The sequence below is a fragment of the Sesamum indicum genome, linkage group LG6 (assembly GCF_000512975.1).
Source record: "Sesamum indicum cultivar Zhongzhi No. 13 linkage group LG6, S_indicum_v1.0, whole genome shotgun sequence".
NCBI classification, from domain to species: Eukaryota; Viridiplantae; Streptophyta; class Magnoliopsida; order Lamiales; family Pedaliaceae; genus Sesamum; species Sesamum indicum.
The window spans coordinates 11,043,825-11,066,130 of record NC_026150.1 but is presented as its reverse complement, the minus strand read 5'-3'; the positions used below and the strand labels follow the sequence as shown (position 1 = coordinate 11,066,130).

Sequence of the window (22,306 nt, the reverse complement as noted above, 5' to 3'; positions counted from 1 at the left end):
ATTAATAATATAGCACATAAATATAAAAAACTTAAAATATAAATGAATTATTGTTAAATATTCAAATTATTTAAAATTTTCGATATCAACTTTAAATATATAATTTCAAAAATAAATTAAAAATAATAAAATTACATTTAAAATTATTATAATAAAAATAAAATAATAAAAAATAAACTTGAATTTATTTTAAAAAAGCTAAAATAGCTAAAAGCAATACAAAGGGCTTTTAGATTTTAATTTAAAAGTGCTTTTCTTAACTTGTTAAGGACTTCAAACTTGTATTTTGCTGTACTTCGTCTCCTTGCTCGCCAGACTCCGCCGCTTTGTGCCGTCAAACTTCATTCCTCACACCGCTGGGAACTTCTAGAGCAAAATAAAGAAAGAATGGAGACTAGAGCTGGCAGTGGAGTCATTTATGCGAAGGATATGAAAGAGAAGCGAGGGATTAGTTTAGAAAATCCATTTACTTTGAAAGTGGGTCAAGTATTCACTGGTTTTGGCGTTGGCTGTGGAATTGGCATTGGCGTCGGTCGCCCTTTAAACTTGGGTACCTTTTCTTAGTGTCTGTATGTGCAAATTCTTGTTAATTCTGTTTCTATCTCTCAAGACCTTGAGACTTTAGCAAAGAAAAAAGAAAAAAGATTAATCTTGTTTCTTTCTTCAATCCACAGAGGGAATTGTTGATAACTATGTCTTCTATGTGTTCGTTTCTTGCGTTTGTTGCTTACTTTTGGTGAGAATTTGGGGAAGTTTGGATAGTGGAGCTCTTGGCCGGTTTTTGTGATGTGGTGGAGAAGTATTCGATATTTTTGGAGGTTCTGCTCTACGATGATTGTGTTTATGGGTTTATTCTATTGAATTTACTTAATGTCAATATCAATATTATACACTTTTATGCTGTGGTTGTTTTCTTGTTTGAGAAATTGGTGTTTGATGTCTATATATTCTGAAACCTGAAATGGAAAGAAAAAAGAATATAATGACGAGATGAGAATGATTAGGTTTACACTATTCTATACCTCGTTTGAGTGTATAACTCATGAGTCAAATATGTGCATCTGAAGGTAGGATCTAGTTCATTAACTTTGTTGTCATTGGTTATTAAATTAAGACTGTCTAAATTACTTACAAAGGAAGGCTCACCTAGAAAATGATTTAATTTTTCCATTGATCAGTACATCAGGCGACATTACTGCATCTTGATTCAATCAATGCTATATGATGAGCTAAACTTTGTGTATAAAAAGCTTAAACGGAAAATGATTTTCTAATAGATGAATAAGCTGGGTTTGAGGACTGCTTTTTTACTTTAGGCAAGTAAATGAAGCTTCTCTATTCTTTGGAGGCCAAGTTAGGGACAGCCATGGTAAGAAAATGAGATGGCACCATGTTCATGAAGACTAAATCACCAAAGTTATGTGCAATATGGGAATCCATAAAAGTTGGACTTCATCTTTTTACTGATGCTGGTACATCTAGAGCACCATCTTCCTAAGAAAGAGATATTAACTTAAATGTTCTCTGTTTAATTGCTTTGATCACGAGAAAACCATCTATAACTGTAATCATGTTTGATCATGATAGATTCCTTCCACTCTTCCATCTTGTGCTCACCAAAATGATGCTATAAGCTTACATTATTATTTTGTAAACATTAGTATGTGGGCTTATTCATATTTCTCATTTATTATGAAACTTCAATATCTTATTAGGTGCAATACCAGTCCTGAACCAAGTAATGATTGCTACTAGGGGTGCAACTGATGCTTTTTCTGGTGTGCAAAGACATGTCAATAGTTCAGTATGTGATTCTAATATCTGACATCTGTTTTGTATTTTTCGTACTTGCTATGACAGCTTTGAATTTCTAATGTTTTCTGTCCATGTCTTTTAATGTGTCTAGTTGAGGAAAGTCGGTGCAAAGAACATTGAAGCAGGTATTGGCTGTGGAGTAGGTTTTGGCCATGGATTTGGAGTTGGTACGTATCCTGAAGATATATGTTAGATAACCTTATGATAAATGATTGCATCTAAATATGTATACAACCAATCAAGAGCAGACAATGTATAGATAGCTTCGCTTTTTCTAGTTTATTGTCTATATCTCAATCTTTTTACACTCAAAAGAGATTGCCATCAAGATCATCTGGAGAACTTGTTAGATGATATCATGATAGCTTGCGCAGGTGTTTCCTTATATTTGCCAAATTTCTTGTCTGTGACTATTAATATTCTGTGTAATGCTTTACTTTTTACTTTTGTATTTTAGATTCTATATGCGTAAACATCATACTCTTATGGATGGAAATGAGAAGAACTACTGCAGCATGACGATAACAAATTCATCTGCTGAATGTTTTTGACTTGCCATGACCGCCTAATTTTGTTGTCATCGAATGAATTATTACTGATCTTTTATGGTATTGGTCGATTCTAAGAATAGTTTCACCCTAAATTTTTAGCAATGAAAATGTCTAACTAATTGTTGAAAAAATTAAGAATGCAGAAGTTAAATTGATTGAGGTCGTAAAAGTCACCAATTACTCTTTTATGATTAATCATTATGATTAACATAATTGTATAATTTATCATTTCTTTGTTGGATGATTAACTGTCGCAGTGACTTCACTATTTTAGATACCTGTAATGGACTCAGTTACTTCTTTCAGATGGCGAAAATCCAATTGAACTCTTTATAGATTGACTACAATAGAAATTGGATATTTTAAGTCCAAGTTGCACAGTAAGAATCTAATTTAGGATTACCAAAAGAATTCATGCGACTCTGAGTCACTTGGCAAGTTGAGTTATATTTGTTAATTAACCTAATTTTTTGTAATGCTATACTTTCATTCTTTTACACCTTTTGAGCTAAAAATAATTGTAGGAAATTCTGATTTATGTTTGCCAAAAGATTCCATTTACTTCAGTAGTTTTTTGGTTCTACATTTGTTTTGAAAATGTCTGAGCAGGTATGAAGATCTGGTGTGTTGAATTATGACTGGATTAGTTGCTTGGAAGCTACAGCAGCTTGCATATCCTCATTTATTTTAGATATGCTAAGATATTGCATGGCATGACAGGCCTTGCTGTGAAGCCTTCTGTGCTGCATCAGATTCAATCACATTTTTGGGTATGTACCCCATACTGTCTTCTGTTTAGTCAACGCTTGCAAGTTGGTTGTATTTTCCTAATCTCACTTCATCTCCTAATTTGTCAGCAAGTGGCAGGAAGTGTGATGATAAAACTTGGAATAGGTTCCAATGCCTCCTTTCCTCTTAATGAAGGCGTCTTCAAAGGATCTTTGGAAACTGGGATGAGCAAGGTTAAGGAACCCTCACATGAAAATCGAGCTGGAAGTATTCATAATTTGGTACAATCAGTATCAAACAGTACATATGAAGGCAACATTAGGGATGCAAAAACCAGAGTATCCTTAGAGGAGACTTTAGTGCCAAAATTTGCTGCAGTTGACACAGAACATAGGAGTCGAACAGAGACAGTGATTAACAACTTTTTGAAAAATCCACTTCTAGAAAAGGGGAGCTCACTCCATGACCAAGTATGTAAAAATGAATCCTTTTTTATTAGAGTATTTTCTTTGCAACATAACTTTAAGTTGTTGACAAGCATTTTTCTGAATTCTTCATTGCGTGTGCTATACTGGTGAGGATCTTTACCTAGAACAATCACATTTTTCTGTTAGTTGGATCTTATTCTTTTAACTAGAGAAAGATTGAAAATCTGGTGCTATTATCACAATTGTTCTTCATTTATGTGCCACAATTGCACGTTGATTGATGAATGTGTCAATAGATTCAGAACATTTAAATTTATTTTCTCACAGATTCTCAAGTTTGGTGTTTGTGTCCTTATTTGATCTTTGTTTAAAACTGAGGCTAGAATTCAAATCGCTAGTTATTGTGTATTTGATTGCTAAAACTTCAGTAGTGCTGAGTTGAATTTCTTCTATCTTGTCAACTGAAAAATTACAGACTCCTAGTTCTCATTGCAGGCTGGGCCGCTGCAGTTGGAAAATGATGTGCTTCAAATGGTAGGTTGCACAGGAACTTAATACTTTATGTAGAGAAATTTTTCCCACTAATGTCAAATAATACTTAATTCATCAGCTGAATACTCATTTGTGTTCTAAATTTTGTCGGAGACTTTAGTTTCATGTTGAATATTACTAAAGGGGAAAAGAGCTCAAAAAGGTTAAGATTGCCCCAACAAAGCAATCACTTTGATATGCAAAAACACAAAGAAGTTTAAGTCTTCTTTTCTCGATAAATCATGGGAACTTTTAGATCAATGAAATGTGGAATACTCAAGAATCTAATTGCATAAATGTAAGGACTCTAATGGAATTGTCTCTTTTGATGTAGTGAAAAGAATACAATAGACCTGCCATAAGCTGAAGTGTATTCAGTAAATTAGGAATTTGAAAGAAAATAACTGCAATCATACCTCCAGTTATTATAGCATTTTCATCAGGCTCTGTTAAAATTTGTTTTACTCTGAGACTTCCTGTGATCAGTGGCACAAGTTCTCCCAAATAGAGCTCACACTGTCTTCATTTTTTTTATGTTCTTTTTTTGGTTTCTGTTTCTGTTTTTCTATTTTCTTTAAATATCCCGAAGAAAATATTCTTTCTTCTACTTGTCTTTTGCGCGTTAAATGAAACATATTAAGTATAAACTTTCTTGTGCTTTCAGGTGTTGAAACACCAAGTACTCATTGAGGAGCTGATGAAAGAAAATGAGAAGCTTCGCCATATATTGGTGGAAGAACTGAAAGTCCAACCTAGCAAGCTCCAGTTTAGCTTCACTAGTAGGAGTAAGTCCTCATGTACCGAATGTTTTGAATGCCGTAGAAAACAAAGAAAAAGGTGAAAGTAATAGAACATTTTTTTATTATTATAGTTGGTTGCAGAATATAAATGCATTCTTTCGAACTGCAAGTGGAAACTGGTTATGCAAGCAAGTTGCTTGTGATCATTAAGCACCTCAGGGGGAAGTGATAGAGGTAGCTAGTGAACACTAGACAACTTTAAAAGAAATAGTGTGATTGAAAATTCGTCACCTACAAAGGCTCTTCAAGTCAGACTTCATTCTAACTTATTTCTTATCTTTGATTGGATATTCCTCATAATCAACTTCTTTAAGATTTTCTTCTCTGTTGGTTATTCCATCGGAAAGAGCAAAAAATTTTGTTAAATTCTTACTTGAATATAACAATCTTCTATTTCCTTCGTTTACACTTGCATCTTTGGATGATTTTTCTTAGAAAAGAAATCAGTTACCACTCGTGGATGAATTACTTAGTTCATGTGGATATTATTAAAGACTGCATGAATCAAGGACAATGAAATGAACATGATAAAGACTGCCTCAAGCATCCTTTGGAGTTGGAAAAATTAGGTTCCTAACGTTTAGGCTATCTTCTTTGAGTTGTTTAATGGAGATTCTGGTTAGTTTGCCTTGGAAAATAATCTCTGTAACTGGTTTAGTAATTGAATATTGTGGAATCCTGATTGCTGTTTTAGGTCACCTTCTGGAACGTCAATCATTTCCCATGACATTGGGGGTGAAGCTTGCATTGCTTAGACATTCTATTAATTTTCTGTGCTCTCTAGAGTTCTGCTGCTTCATTTTTTATGTATGTTACTGTGGCTCAGATTTAGTAATAGATTTTTGAGACACCAAGCAGCCTCAGTGCCTAGTGCAGTTCTAGTTAATTTTCTGTTCGGTTAGTGAGCCTAGTAGGTTTAACTCAACTTGCCCCGTTTTCATAGATTAGCTATTCCGTTTATGGTTCTGTCAGTCAAGTTAAAGGTCGAGGATAGTTTCTCACTTTTTCTACCACCTCATCCTTGTGATAGAACATAAAAACAATAAGAGACTGTGGCTTCAATGTGAACTGTATACAAGTTCTCAGGATATGCAAATTTGTTTCTCACATGTCATTAACTCTTTAATCTAACAAACATATTTGAAGCTTGTTGTACTTCCAGGTATGTACTTGATAAAGCCAGAAAGCATGGTGGAATTTAGCAGTTATCACACATAGTCATGTTGATAATTCAAAGTAGTTTTAGTTCACGCTTATATATGATATGATATTTGTGTTTATTACTCTCTCTTCCCTAAATTTATGATTCCTATTTGGATGTCAGAATAATACTCCATTTCCTAAGATTGAAATTCTTTTCTTAAACTAATGATGGACACCATTAACTCTCAAAAGCTGCTTTTTTGGATAATTTTGTGGAACATATTGAAAACTTGAGCACTTTTAGGTCTCATGTGAAACCTCAGCCCTATCAAACTGTATACAAAATATTGGAAGGGGAGGGGTAAAATTTTAAAAGTTTTTTCCTAATTTATTATAACCCAAAAGAATTACACATAAAAGAATTACTCATAATATAAGAATAATTTACAATGTACAATACACGAGTATTAGTGCGGACACATAATAAATAGGGTAAATAATATTGACACCCTTTGAGGTAAATTCCAAATACGCAAGCACCCCCTATCTTTTGCAAAATTACCATTATAGCCCTGGAGGTTGTAGTTGTAATTAAGTAATCCCTCTATTCAGTGGCAAAATTTACATGAACACCCTCTATTAGTCTTTTGTATTAATATATTTCCTTATACTTTTTTCCTATCCTATCATAGTCTTTTTTTTATTTGCTATTTTCTTTCTCAGTCTTTCATTTTCCAATCATTACTTTCTTTTGTTCTAGAAATTGGTAATGTAGAAGAGAGGTAGAAAGTAGTAACAAGAAAGAGAAATAGTGAAGGCGAGGGAGTGGAAGTCGGAGGGAAAGACACAGGAGAGTGCAGAAAGAGAGAGAGTGGAGAGGGTAAGGAAGAGATGGAGAATGCCACAAGGACAAAAAGAGGTAGGAGCTAATAGGTAGTCGTTGGGAGGAAGAGAGAGGGAGGAAGCTACGACAGTGGGGAGAGGGACAGAGAGAGAGGGTGTATGAAAAGAGGCTGTGACATTAGATTTTCTCTTTTATTTCTTAAGTTGAGGACAAAATGGTCAATTCAGGATTCCATTTTTTAACTAACTAACTTAGAAGTGAGGTTTTTTATCATTATTAAAGAGAAATTTTTACCTGTTATTATTATTTATTTTAATATTTTATACTAATTATAATTAAGAATTGTAGTTATTATTAATAATTCAATTTGAAAATTCTTATTAAAGATACAAGTATCTATATAATTAAGTGAGTATATATAATAATATCCAGCTATTTCATATAGACAATAAGTAACTGGAAGTGGTTGTGAGTGTGATTCAGTGTGAGGGTCTTGCAGTGGAGGTTGCAGAAATTCAAGATACACAGTTATGTGTTAGTGGTTCCTGCAAGTTTTAGACATTGAAAGAAGGGGGATCAGCAAGAATAGTTCCTGCAGCTTCCAACTTTTGTTGGTGAACAGTAGCCTGAGAATCATCCCATATAGGAGACTGACTTCATTGAGTATAGTGCTGAAATCATGGAAAAGATGAATAATATTCACGATTGAAAACTATTTGACCCTTTCTGCGTGTTGTGATCTTTTCGGCACATCTTCACAAAATCGGTCTAGTTTGTGGAATTGGAAGCTAATTTCTTTGGAATCAGATTAAGTTGCTGAATGAGGGAATGCTCCTCATTAGTATATTATTTCCGATTATCTTGAGTTTGGGAGGGATGAAGGACTAAGTAGCTGACCTGTACAGATTTTCTCAGATCACAAGGTCCAGTGCTAGTTCTAGCGAATAAATCGAGATAAAAAGTTGCTGATGATATTGATTCTGTTTGGCTTCTATGGATGAATCCAATGCTTTCCTCCGACTTTTCACACAGGTTCCATCTTTTAGGAATCTAATCTTCTCTGGCAATCACCAGTGGATCAGTTCTCAAAGAGTCACCAAAATATCACAAGGGCGACATATTCTGTGAACTGTAATGGTAACATCTAGACTTATCAAGGTCTTTGGAACCACTGAGTTGTGCTTTTATCATGACCACTTGTTTGTACCACCAGAAGTATCTTTGCACTCTGTCTGTGTGTTTGTGTCGAAGTGGAGGCAACACACCATGTGCACACATCACAATCCTGCTAATGGTCCTCCTCTCTAGAGTCTATACCGACCAAACTCACACACTGCCGAAAGCCCATCCTGGTTTTGATTTTTTCCAACACACATTTCCACCAGGATAAGTCTTCCCTGCATATCGGCTATTGCTACCCTTCAAGCTGTCTTCTACCTTTCCCTTCTACTATTTATTCTGTCTATATAACACAATTTACAAACCTGTACAGCTGTGCAGATTGTGTTCCAGATCCTCTATTTTGATGTTTATAACTTGTATTTTAGGTACATGAATGAAGCATGCGATGTGTGGGAACTGACGATAGTTGACGAGCCTTTCTAATGTGAATTTTTTTTTGGGTAAATTAAATGGAAAAGTAGGATGACACCTATAGACCTGCTATGTGGGATGCGCCGGCCAAAGCTCTTATAATTGATCTAGTATTACCACCTCACATGAGAATCAACACACTGGTCAGAACGTATATTTAGTTTTACCAAACTTCTTGAAAAGCGTTCGAACCCATATTGTTTCTGTGTATCAGTGTTTGATCTTAACTACTCGGTTACAAAGATCGATGGTTTTATAATGTGAAATATAAGACGAAATAGACAATCCATGTGTTGCTCAAGGTTCATGGGGAAACAGTACCAGTCTCTGAGAAACAGATGTAAAATCTGGTAAATTAGCAATTTACCTCACAAAATACAACGAACGTCGAACAATTAACAATGACTCAATCGCAAGCAAAAGAGCACAAGAAAAATAAAGAATACACATGTTTATTCCGATCTAGGTGGATTCCAAATGAAGACTAAACTCAGCTAACATAAATCAGTTTAAAGCAAGAAGTGCAACTCCCCCGAGCAATGCCACGACGGCCATGCTAGATCCATGCATAGAAGTGGCTGAGGGGGAGGGTGGTGATGGAGCAGAGGGAGAAGGTCCTGGAGCCGGTGCCATGGGCCCCATGGCCATGGGCGGTGCAGGTGGAGATGATGCCATCATTGGTGGCATTCCAGGTGCCATTGACGGAGGAGCCATAGGAGGTGATGATGGCGTTGGTGGCATAGACATTGGCGGCATCAGTGGAGAAGGCGTCATGGGCGGAGGGGTGGCTGTTGCAGGTGGTGGAGATACCATGGCAGATGGTGGCATCATCGGAGATGGGGCTGGAGCTTGAGCAGCTGAAAAAGCAACAAGTGCAAGCAATGTGGACACAAAGATGGCAGTAGAGAGAGCCATGATAATATTCTGTGCGAAGGTATGTTCTTCAAGTGGGAAGAAGAAAGGCTTAGGGAGAGTTGGCTTGTAAACAATGTGAGAGTTGGAAGTAGAGGTAGATATAGATAGAGCACAGAGGAGAGAGAGAAAGAGAAGGAAGGTTGGGAGAATTATCCTGGCTGGAAAATTTGAGACTGCACAGAGTTTTCATGCAGCCAGACTTATCCCATGTTTTTAATATTTTTCATTTACATAAAAGTAGTGCTCGAGCACTTCTTATTTGTTGCCCACGTTTAGATGCCAGCATAATGGAGATCACATCAGGACCCGACTTTAATGGCAACAAAATTTGTAGATGAGCATTTTTGTGCATAATGAAATAAATAATTTTTTTTTTTTGAAGCATAACCTGTCAGTACGAGGTGATTTCTGTTGCCTCATTTTTTGTATAATAACTGTCTAATTCAATTTTTTTTTTTAAAAAATACATCGATATCTTTAAAACAATAGAAATACTATTATAATATTTAATATAAACAAATAAAATACAAATATTATTGTAAAAGTAAACTAAATACCTATACTCATAGAACTCGAAGTTACTACCTATTGTTGGTAACTATCAGTTCTAGCAACCTGAAAAATTAGACTCGGAGGCCAAACTGAGAGTAAATCAAGTAGAATTGTTTAGGACATGAAGATTTTTCTTGTAATAAGCTTAATAAAATAAAATCTCTAAGTAGGTGATTGGTATATAGTAACGAAGTAGGAATAGAATGGGCATTTTTTAGTTCATTCTTGCATCTATGATTGGTACGCTCAGAAATTTGAAAATACTTATTTCCTTAGATAAGGCTTAAGGGATTAGTCATTCGCTCCACCAACATGGTATTAGCCAATCCCATCATGTTGGGCATGAAAATTATTTTTTTTAATTTAATATTCATCTTTAATTGTTATTAAATTTAAGTACTTCTTGTGTCAAGTATTAGAAACAATTGTTTATTGAAGAAATAAAAAGTGATAAATTATTTCTTGATATTTGATAATAAAAAGTGATATTAATTTGATATTTAATTACTTTTATTAAATTCAAAATATTTCTTTCACATATAGTTTTGAAGAAGTAATGGTAAATGTATTATGATTAAATAGATTAGTCCATTTAGTTGTTCGAACTTTTTCTGTATTATCTATATATTTGTTGAGTTAATAAATTATTTCTTATGTAAATAAATATATTTTATCATATATAAATATACATTTTCAATAACATATAAGATGATTTAAAAATGCTTAAAACCTTCTACAAACCATTCTGAAAACTCTACAATTATGCAATTGAATTCAACATATTAAATAAAATATGAGTAAGCAAATTTATCATAAAAAGTAATTTAAAATCACTAGTCATTATTTCTAACTATCAATTATGTGAATAAAATTAGCTAAGGAAAGACAAGTCTATTATATTCTAATTTATTTTGTATACAATCATAGGAATAGTTCACAAACTTTTGACCTATATATTTTTTTCTTTTTGAGCGAAGTAGTTTCTTGTCAAATCAAGATATTTTTATTTTAGTAGAAAAATATTATTTATGTATTTATTGAATAAATTATTTCTAAAGTAAATGAATAAAAAAATCTTCTTTTTTTTTTTCTTATTTTGTAACAATATATGATATGTTTTATAAATTGCTTATGATAACCTTCTATAAGCATTTTTATTTATTAGGGATAATTATACTGCCCTCCTCTGAGACTTGATGTAATTCCACATAGACTCCCCATAGTTTGAGAAATTATATCTAGCATCCTTGACGTTTGTTTCTATCTAACAAATAAGTCCATCGGTAGTTAAAATTCACCGAATTTGCTCATATTAACAAAAAAAATACAAAAAAGTCCATATCAAATCCCAATTAATTTAATACCAACTTATTGCAGGTCAAATAAATCTTTTTATGATCAAATTATCCTCGTACGTCTTCACGCGTTAATTCATGTGAAGATGTATATCTTCACTATTATAAGAGTAGTTTAGTTCGAAAAAATTATTTGACCTACAATAAATCAGTAATCAATCAGTCAAGGGTAAATATTAATTTCGATTCAGGTTTTTTGTTAATATCAATAAATTTTAGTGAATTTTGACTAATGGGGGACTTATATATTAGACTGAAGCAAACCTCAAGGGTGCTAAATATAATTTTTCAAACCACAAGAGTCTACATGTAATTATATCAAATCTCAAGGAGAGTGTAATTATCCCTATTTGTTATTATACAATTGAAATTCAATATATTCAATAAAATATGAAAAAGTAATTGTGTTAAAAAATTACTAAAAATAAATAAATTTACCACAAGGTAATTTCATTCATTTTTAATTATTAATTATGTGTTTGAAACTAACTAGGAATCACAAATGCATTATTTTCTAATCTTTTGTGTATATCAATCATAGGACAGTATAAACAGATTTTTATTTATTTCCAACAAGTTGTAATTTTTTTAAACGAATTTTCTGATGGACCAATGCCCCTTTTTGTTGATAGTATCGAAAAATTTTTTGTGACGGTTGAAATATATCTATGAAGAATATGCAAGTCCTCGAGGTCGTTAGCTCGAAGTCAAGGTCGTTGTCTCTCACCAGGTAACATCACCATCCCACCATATCATCACTCACGACCTCTTTTCTCATGAGGTCGCTAGCGACCTCCATTCACTTGTGTATTTTCTGTTGTACAGTTAGTTAGTTTGTTTGTTGCACAGTTTGTTATTTTCAGTTTCTTGTGGATATGGTTAGTTAGCAAATTCTCTTTTAGTCTTGTATATATAGGGCTGATTATATATCATTTTCGGTTGGCTTGATAATATATGAAAGTTTATACTTTCTTCTCCACATCCTCTACAATGGAGTTGGGTTTTGCTCTCTTTAATTTGAGTGTTTTACATGGTATCAGCGCCTTCATTTGAATGTCTCTGTATACACGTTTTCTTTCTGCCATTTGAAGGTCCCTGCTACGTTATTTTGAATGGCTGGAATGTTGGCGACGGCAGAGATGCGGGGAAACCCGTTATCGGAGAAATTGCAACTTAATGGATCTGACCATCCCGGGATGGTTTTGGTGAGTGCACCCCTGACCGGCAACAACTACCTGAATTAGAGCTTCGGGATCAAGAGAGCTCTGCGTGCCAAGATGAAGTTGGGATTTATCGACGGCACTTCCATCAAACCAAATACTGATGACCCATTTTCTGAACAATGGATTAGAATGGACAGCATGATGACCACATGGATCCTCAATTCCATCTCCAAAAACATTGTGGAGCCTTTTACGTACACAAAATCATCCACGAGTCTTTGGTTAGATCTCGAGCAACGATATGGCGAATGCAATGGACCACAATTGTACCAACTGCAGCGATAGATTTGCTCTATAACACAAGGTACCTCCTCCCTATCTACATATTTTACCAACATGAAGCGCCTGTAGGATGAGATGGGCGAGCTGAAGCCGTTGCCACAGTGCACCTGCAACGGGTGCACCTGTGGGGCTTGGGGGGCCGTGGCTGAAATAGCAACCTTCATTCAACTCATGCAGTTTCTTATGGGACTAAATGAGGCGTTCGACGGGGTGAGACAATGGACCCTGTACCCTCTATTAGCAAAGCGTACTCCATGATACAAAGTGTGGAAAAGCAAAAGCGTGTTTAGATGGAGCTCGCAGAAGGTGGTGAGAACGTGGCATTGCATGTCAAGTGAGGCCTGCGACCTGACAAAAGGCGATATATTCCGCAAGACAAGCGAACCCAACACTGCTCACACTATGAAAAAACAAGACATAATAGGGAGACCTGTTTTAAACTTCATAGAACGCCTGAATGGTACAAGTAACTGGTGGATAAACGCAGAAGAGATACAGGCATCGCGCGTGGGTTCGCAGCGGAAGTAGCAACCCGAAAGGAGACATTGTCGCGACCTGATGTTAAGGAGGAACTGCTGCAGGATCTTCTTAAGCTTATGCGAACTGACATGCAGTCTGGAGATCTAGATGGGGGAGGTCGCACCGAAGGAGGAGGTCACTCTGATGAGTTCGCAGGTATAGATATTGCCCTTATGAGTTCTGGAGCTAACTTTTTAAATTCTTGGATTGTAGATACGGGAGCGAGTAATCATATGTGCGGTAACTTTTGTCCCCTTGAAAATCTAACCCCTATCTCCCATCCCACTCAAATACATCTTCTGGATAGTTTCACCAAGCAAGTTACTCATTCCGGGACCATCACATTAGACAAAAATTTCACTCTCACCATTGTGTTGCTGGTGCCTTCCTTTAAATTTAACTTGCTTTCTATGCCTAAGATATGCTCTTCACTACCTATATTGGTCGTTTTTCACGCCTCTTGTTGTGTTTTTCAGGACCAGAGGACTAAAAGGACCATTGCTGTGGGAAACCGGGTCGGGAATCTTTATTTTCTAGATGATTCTTCCTTTAGTTCTCTTGTGATTAGTTCTTGTCATTCAGCTAGCATTTGTAACACGTCGCTATGGCATAGAAGACTTGGCCATCCTTCATCCAATGTACTTAAGCACATCCAATCTATTAAAATTGATGTTTCTTCTATCAATGATCAATGTGATATTTGCCCTATGGCTAAACAGCATCGTCTGTCCTTTAACCTTAGTACTACTTCCTCTGCTAGTATTTTTGAACTCTTGCACACAGATCTCTGGGGACCTAACTCCCTTGGCTCGCTAACCGGGTATCATTACTTCCTTACTGTCGTAGACGACTATAGTCGTGCGACCTGGACCTTCTTGCTCAAGTATAAGTCCCAAGTCCCTCAAACACTGACCAACTTTCTAAATATAATCAAAGTTCACTTTCATACTTTTGTGAAATATATTCGATCAGACAATGGATCAGAATTTATTAACAACCAATGTAGTTCGTTGTTTAACTCTCTTGGAATTATACACCAGACTTCATGTCCGTACACTCCTCCACAAAATGGGATCGCAAAACGTAAACATAAGCATCTCTTAGAGATAGCTAGGGCTCTTCTTTTCCAATCACACTTGCTCACTCATTTTTGGGGGGAAGCCATTCTCACAGCGACCTACCTCATCAATAGGCTACCCACTTCTATCCTTGACTGGAAGTGTCCTTATGAGATCCTCTATCATAAGCGACCCGACCTCACATAACTCTGCACATTCGGTTGTTTGTGTTTCGCAACCAACACTTTGCTTCACAAGAAAAAATTCGATAAATTTGCCACAAAATGCATCTTTCTTGGCTACTGCCAAACCAAAAAGGCCTACAAAGTCTACGATCTCGAATCCCATCACCTCTTTACCTCTAGGGACGTGGTATTTCACGAACACATCTTCCCTTACTCCAACCTTACCTCGCCTTCTGATCCCATCGCCCTACCACTACCTGCAGATGACTCAGATCCTCCTACTTTCTTAGGCAACCTAGCGACCCCTCCTACTCCCTCGAGCGATCTAGCGACCCCTCCTACACCAACCACGATCACTCCCTCTACTCTTGATCCAGTGCCAAGTTCTTCCATTACTGTTCCACTTCGTAGATCTCAGCGACCTCGCTATAGACCTTCCTGGCTATCTAATTACGACTGCAACTGCACCCTCACTTCTCCTTCCTATAGCTCAGCATCGTACTCCACTGCACATTCTAGATTTGTCGCTCACTTATTTGTATTATAGGAATCTAACAGTTATTTGCAAGCTTGTAAAGACAGGAATTGGGTGGAGTCCATGTCTAAGGAGTTGGAGGCACTGGCTGCGAACAAAACTTGGATCTTGACGAACTTGCCATCTGGAAAGTGTACCATCGATTCGCGATGGGTCTATAAGCTGAAGCTTCATCCTGATGGGATCATTGATCGCTACAAGGCTCGTCTGGTGGCGAAAGGTTATACTCAAATCAAGGGGGTGGACTACTTTGATTCGTTCTCCCCAGTCGCTAAGGCTACTACTGTACGAATCTTCCTTGCACTAGCAGCCTCCAATTCATGGCCCTTGGCGCAACTGGACATCAACAATGCATTCCTCCATGGTTTTCTGGAGGAGGATGTTTATATGGATCCCCCTGAATGTCTCCTTGGTATTCCCGCTGGACACGTTTGCAAGTTATAGAGATTGCTTTACGGGCTCAAACAGGCCTACAGATAATGGAAGTTGGAGCTTACCTATCAGTTGCTGGCTTTTGGTTTCAAACAATCGAGCTATGAATATTGTCTCTTCATCAAGCAGACCTCAAGCGAGCTCACTACCTTATTGGTCTATGTTGATGACATTCTCCTCATTGGGTCATCTCCTTCTACTCTGGATTCTGTTAAGACTTATCTTGATCATCTATTTACCATTAAAGACCTCGGACCGACTAAATACTTTCTCGGGCTCGAACTCGGTTGATCTCCTTATAGCCTACAGATCACCCAGAGTAAATACTTGCAGGACATTCTGGCTGATACCTCAATGCTTGATGCCAGACCTGTTTCTACCCCGTTATCACCAGGTCTCAAATTAGAATGGGATGACGGCTCTCCACTTGATAATCTAGATCATTTTCGGCGGCTTGTGGGTCACCTCTTGTATCTTGGTTTTTCACGACCTTACATCTCTTTTGTTGTCCAACAGCTCAGTCAATTTCTCCAGGCACCTCACTCCTCTCATTGGGATGCAACCCTTCATGTGCTTCATTATCTGAAGGGGTCGCCGTCCACTGGCCTCTTCTTTCCCTCCACTACCTCCCAGACTCTAAGCGCTTACTCTGATGCGAGCTGGCCTTTTACCCTGACTTTCAACGACCAATTACCAGATTTTCTGTGTTTCTTGAATCATCACTCATCTCCTGAAAGACTAAGAAACAAGCCACCATCTCACGTTCATCAGCTGAAGCTGAGTATCGCAGTATGGCTTCTACTGTTTGCCAGCTCCTCTAGATCTCCTATGTGTTGCGCGACCTCCATGTCTCCATTCTGCTACCCATTCCCTTCTGCTGCGACAACAATGCTGCCATCCACATCACCGCCAACCCCATTTTTCACAAGCGCACCAAACACCTCGACATCAGCTGCCACATTGTTAGAGATCAATTCAAACTTGGTTTCATCTCTCTTTCTCACATTCGTGGATCCGATCAGGCCACTGATCTTTTCACAAAGTCCATTTCTGCTGCTGACTTCGGACGTTTCCTTTGCAAGCTAGGCTTCGCTTCTTCGCGTCCATCTTGAGGGGGGGGGGCTATGAAGAATATGCAAGTCCTCGAGGTCGCTAGCTCGAACTAAAGATTGTTGTCTCTCACCAGGTTGCATCACTATCCCACCAGATCATCACTCGCGACCTCTTTTCTCATAAGGTCGCTAGCGACCTCTATTCACTTGTGTATTTTCTATTGTACAGTTTGTTTGTTTGTTTGTTGCACGGTTTGTTATTTAGTTTCTTGTGGATATGGTTAGTTAGCAGATTCTCTTTTAGTCTTTTATATATAAGGCTGATTGTACATCATTTCCGGTTGGCTTGATAATATATGAAAGTTTATACTTTCTTCTCCACATCCTCTACAATGGAGTTGGGTTTTGCTCTCTTTAATTTGATAGTTTTACAATATCCGTCACAAAAGTTGTTTGGTGATTGAATAATAGTTGAAATAATTTTGCAACAAAATTTCATTGCAACATTTGAAATTGATATCTTTTTTTTGGTTTTGCAACATCTTTTGTGACGCTTATCATCGCAAACATGTCAGCATTTTTAGGTGATAAATTTCAGTCACAAAAACCCAAACTTCATTACAAATATAAAACGCATTTTGTCTCGGCATGTTTGAAACGGGATTTATGACATTTGTTGTGTCGCATTTTGCTAGACATGTTGCCGTGGTTATTTTTTAAATGGGTTTTATTGTATCTTTTGTGTCACGTATTATGACAACTTTTGCATCGGGATTTTGTTTTTCAAAAATTTTCTTGTGCATAAAATGTTACAAAATCTCCTGTAGAAAATCTGTTACAAACTATATATATTTTTTAAAAAAATTAATTTTATTTTATTTCTTATTAAATTGAGTTATTTTAATTTATTCATTTTAAATTAAATTAATTTTATGTATTTAATATATTTTATTTTTTAATTGATTTATTTGAAAATTAAATGCGATAATTATAATTAATATATTTTATTATAATAATTTTTTAATTTTGAATTTATATTTTTTTAAATTCTATTAATTAAAATATTAAATAAATTGGAACGTAGTTAAATATTAAAAGAAAAAGTAATATATACTAATTAAAAATAGTACTGAAATACAATTCAAAATCTTCCTAGAAGAGAATTGTGCTTGAGAACATTCATATGATTCACGTCAACCAAAATGCACCAAATGTTGGTATCTATCAATGATCCAACTAAACTTTTTTAATGCATAAGGCTCACGTCATTGTAGCAGCAAGATGCACAATTTAATCCCGTGTTTTATTTTAAAAATTTTTATTTACTGTCTTTTAGTGTCAGTGTCATGGACCTATACGGAACTTTCATTTCTAGTAACCATTCATTAATAAAAATTTGAAATCCAATTATTGTTAATAATTTCTAAAATCTAATGATTCTCACTACTAAACCCAAAATCAAAAAAAAAGAAAATTCGTTTATCATTTAACATAGAGGAAATAAATGGCAAGACAGACTAAAAGAGGTCATTTACCGAACAAGTTAACGGTGTCAAAGTTTATTGATGGAATAATCACGTATACTACATTTCGAAATTCAAAGGGAGGTGTTTAGACTAGTATTGTTACTTTGTACAAGTGTTCTTCACCAATCAAATACATCAAAAGGAATGGAAGTTTATCATAGTCATTGAAAGAGTGATAAAAATTTTGAAGTAGTCTTGTTAAACACTAGAGAAAGATTTAATTTTACATGCCATGAGGGACACAATTTGACATCATCCAATCAACCAACCTGCACTTCAATTGGAACAACAGCCGGAATTTTGGTTAACAGGTTGTCCTCTAATCTGTACAGATGGAGGTCGAGCGTTATTCATGGCTGGCTGACTTGCCATCCTGATAGCAAATAGCAGAAGCCAGAAGGTATCAGTACATCAAGAAATGTCATAAAAAATTCACTGTCAACAAGCCCAAGATTGCTTCAAAAGTATGTCAAGATGCGGAACCAAGTTTTGAAGTGCATAACTTATAGAAAATGTTAATATCTACCTATTCTTTATAGAGGCAGACATAGCCATGAAAGCCTGCTCCACATTAGTAGCGTTTTTTGCACTCGTTTCCATGAAAGGTATTCCAATTTCATCAGCATATGCCTAAAATCGAACAAAAGCATCACTAAAACTATACTGGAAGCTTATTAAAATTTGTTGTCTTTTATGAAATTAACTACAATAGATTGGTGTACTTACAGATTATCCAACATTTATCAGAAGAAAGGAGCACCATTAGTACAAATCGAAAATTTTTGCTAACAAAGTGCGTCGATCATTTTACCTTTGCTGCCTCAGTGGACACAACTTTCTGTGCCGTGAGATCACACTTGTTTCCAACGAGAAGCTTGTTAACATTGTCACTTGCATATCGTTCAATTTCATTCAACCATTGCTTGACGTTGTTAAAACTCTCTTGATCAGTCACGTCATAGACTACCTGATATAAATGCCACTAGGATGAGGCTAGTTCATCCCATGCAAGGATCCACATTGGAGTAAACACAACACTTACAATGATGCCATGAGCCCCACGATAGTAGCTGCTTGTAATTGTCCTAAATCGTTCTTGACCGGCTGTATCCCACTTGACATACCAAAGGAAAAATCGTTAGTCTCTACACATAAATATTGCTCAAGAACAAAATTCTCCCTATTAGAAATGTTACTTAAGAATGGATCTCATAGCCAACATAAACAACTGCACAAAGGGAAATTCAAATACTTACAATTTGTAGCTTAATTGTTTTTCCATCCTGCTCCACTGTGCGAATTTTCTACTTATTTAAGCATGAAAAGTAAGTATCATGATTGTAACTCCTTAAATTTTAGGCTAATGAAGGAGAAAAATAAAATAGATCACTTACAAAGTCTACACCAATGGTACTAATATAACTCTCAAGATACGAATCATCCTGAATAAAAATAATATGATGGTCAAAAAAAGTAAATATAGATTACTGCTATGTGAAATACTAATGAATTATGTTATTATTCATAAGTACGAACAATTTAATGAGGAACACTACCTAGTAATGAGTTGTCAATGGTCTGATTTGGTAAAAATAAATAACACGTCCTTAAGATGAACTAAGAACTTACAGCAAACCTCAAAAGAAGGCATGATTTGCCAACACCAGAATCTCCAATAAGCAAAAGCTTAAAAAGGTAGTCGCTGTATCAAAAGGAGAAAAACAAAACATAAATATTAATGAAGTTTTATGATAAAACGAATAAGATCATTCACATGGACATAAAAGACGAAATTTAGGTTTTCCTCCCGTATTGTTGGAGAAAAAGAAAATTATAGGAAACATTGGCGGTTACATAATATCAAACATGATAAGAAAAAAAAACAAAAAAAAAGGGATCATCATACTTACACCACCTAATCGATGATCTGTTTACACAAACTACCTCTACCTTTTGGATAATTACAAAACCACCCCTAACAACCAGGGATAGTTTGTGTATTTATGTCGACGTTTTTGGAGAGTGTATGTGTAATGTTTCAAAAAGTAGGGTTGGTTTATGTAAATAATATTGATGTTTATGATGGGTGTATGTATAATTATCCAAAAGACAAGAATTATTTGCGTAAACATACCATATGTCATGGGATGTAAAGTGTAACCCTCCCAAAATAAAACATGAAAAAGTATAACATCAATCCAATTGTAAAATGAGCACACAACATCTATCATGTGAACGTGCAATGAAATTCACCAGTAAAAATTATGCGACTCAGTAGTGGGGGAAGAAGGAGGTGACTGAAAATGGTCCAATGCATTTGAGCTTCCACATCCACATGCTCCTTTGCAGAATTAAGAGTGAAGGATGAACTTCACTACTATTTGGGTAGACACATTTACCATACCAAGCTATTAACACAGTAATTAGCTCATCTAAGGAATTTATAACAAAACTTAGGCAGGTTTTTTTTACTAGCTAGTACTTCACATGAAAAGATTAGCCAGAAACATGCACTGTGTTCGGTTTTATGTTTGGGCATTTTTCAAGACAAGATAAAACGCGCACAATGTTTGTTGTATTTTTTACACTTTATTTGTATATTTTTTTTATTTTCCAACTTTCTATATAATATATATATACACTTATATATAATATAAAAGAGACATATTTGACAATAAATAGTGATGTTTGTCTCTCAAAAATACAACAGGCAAACATACAATATTTATATATAAAAATATATAAAAGATATATGATTTGACAATGAACAATAATTTTTTTCTTCCAAATCCCAATATCAAACCTACACCACTTATTTTAAAATATTTTAAATTACCTCAAAACACAAATCCAAACATAGCATCTATCTCCAACACACACTTATTTATCTCTATTTTTCTCTCTATCTCCAAAACACCAAAACAAAACATTCAAAATAGAAATCCAAACACTATGATAAGGTCCTAACGGACAAAAATTCTAGAAAACTTATTTCATTTGACATTAACCTTTTCAATATAAACATAATTAAATACCAAACCAGAATGCTTTTTGTATTAGCATAATATTTCATCAATTTAACTTGATAAAGAAACAAATAACTATAATTCAACAGCGCGAAAAGTATCATCACAAACAGAAGTAAATTTCTTTAAAGAAGCAATATAATTAAGGTTCCACAAATCATTAACCATATTAAATGAAATTTCTTTAAAGATGCAGTATAAGGAAGAAATGCAATTTACCCCTCATGATATGAGAAATGAACAAAAATTCCCATGAAAAAATAAATAAATTTTCCTCTTATTTTAAAAAATGAAGTAAATTATCCCCCTATTTTGAAAAATAAAACAAAGAACACACAGATAATTTGCTAATTCTTTTTTTACAAGAATTTTTTTTATCAATTCACACATCACATGTGGTTAAATTATACTTAACCCTTTTAGCAAAACACACATGTGATAAACAATAACTATTATAAGTCGACCACCCGTCTCAGTCAGTTGGCTACCTCGATCTCAATGGATTTGTTCATTCGAAAGCTATAATTGATTAATTACATTTGCTAAAAGGATCATCAGTTCCTCATGTAATTCACATAGATTATAATCGCACGAACAAAAGAAACTAATTTGTCAACAAATTATAAATCAAAGATCTAATTAATCAAATAACCAACACCAAATAACAAGTATGAAATTTCATCTAGAAACCCCAGCACACAGATTGTACACCATGTGAAATTGAAAGGTCGAACTAAAATCATACATCCAAAGCATTCAAGACAAAGAGGAAGAGCTTACTACTCCGGATTCATGGCCGGCACAAAACTCGAAAGGCGATGAAAAACACAGGCTGAATGCGCAGTTATTGAGGAAAAACTCAATTTCTCAATGATGATTTGACAACGAACTTTTACGCAGAGAGAGAGAGAGAGAGAGATGGCGTTGAAACTTGAGAACGAGGGATTATTCCTTATTTATTTTTATATTAAATAGATGAAGAAGAAAAGTTGTTAAAGAGGAAGAGAAAGACACCCAAAATATCGGAACTGGAAGAGGTGGGGCTGATGATGTGGCAACCAAAGCAGTGCTTGATGTGATGTGTGTCCCCCACTTGGTTGTCCATCTACTTATATCAATTTTTCTTTCTTTTTTTGTCATAAATTACGTAAGGATTAATGGAAAAAAAATGCAAGTTACCTCCATGTGATATTGTAAATGTGCAAATTACTT

General features: G+C 35.3%; 3 protein-coding genes across 8 annotated transcripts; 1 reads left to right on the top strand and 2 right to left on the bottom strand.

Annotated features, from left to right (window-relative positions):
• LOC105164347 lies at nucleotides 267-8,635 on the top strand. Of its 6 annotated transcripts, none has more exons than XM_011082978.2 (8): nucleotides 267-550; nucleotides 1,716-1,804; nucleotides 1,907-1,982; nucleotides 3,087-3,136; nucleotides 3,224-3,565; nucleotides 4,007-4,057; nucleotides 4,719-4,839; nucleotides 8,389-8,635. In XM_011082978.2, exons 1-8 carry the CDS (start codon nucleotides 388-390, stop codon nucleotides 8,394-8,396), a joined length of 900 nt encoding a protein of 299 aa, XP_011081280.1. In that variant the 5' UTR covers nucleotides 267-387; the 3' UTR covers nucleotides 8,397-8,635. The 6 variants fall into 6 exon arrangements, with proteins under 6 accessions (XP_011081280.1, XP_020550771.1, XP_011081276.1 ...); XM_020695112.1 differs by lacking the exon at nucleotides 8,389-8,635 and adding an exon at nucleotides 4,926-5,123; XM_020695113.1 differs by lacking the exon at nucleotides 8,389-8,635 and adding an exon at nucleotides 675-818 and having other exon boundaries at nucleotides 409-550; nucleotides 4,719-5,123.
• LOC105164346 (classical arabinogalactan protein 10-like) lies at nucleotides 8,763-9,519 on the bottom strand. Its single transcript, XM_011082973.2, has one exon. It carries the CDS (start codon nucleotides 9,347-9,349, stop codon nucleotides 8,939-8,941), a length of 411 nt encoding a protein of 136 aa, XP_011081275.1. The 5' UTR covers nucleotides 9,350-9,519; the 3' UTR covers nucleotides 8,763-8,938.
• On the bottom strand, nucleotides 18,086-22,079 carry LOC105164345 (GTP-binding protein YPTM2). Its single transcript, XM_011082972.2, has 8 exons — nucleotides 21,875-22,079; nucleotides 19,698-19,770; nucleotides 19,463-19,510; nucleotides 19,325-19,372; nucleotides 19,111-19,182; nucleotides 18,880-19,035; nucleotides 18,595-18,698; nucleotides 18,086-18,441 (listed from the first exon to the last, which is right to left on the bottom strand). The coding sequence occupies exons 1-8, from the start codon at nucleotides 21,886-21,888 to the stop codon at nucleotides 18,345-18,347; spliced, it is 612 nt and encodes a 203-aa protein (XP_011081274.1). The 5' UTR covers nucleotides 21,889-22,079; the 3' UTR covers nucleotides 18,086-18,344.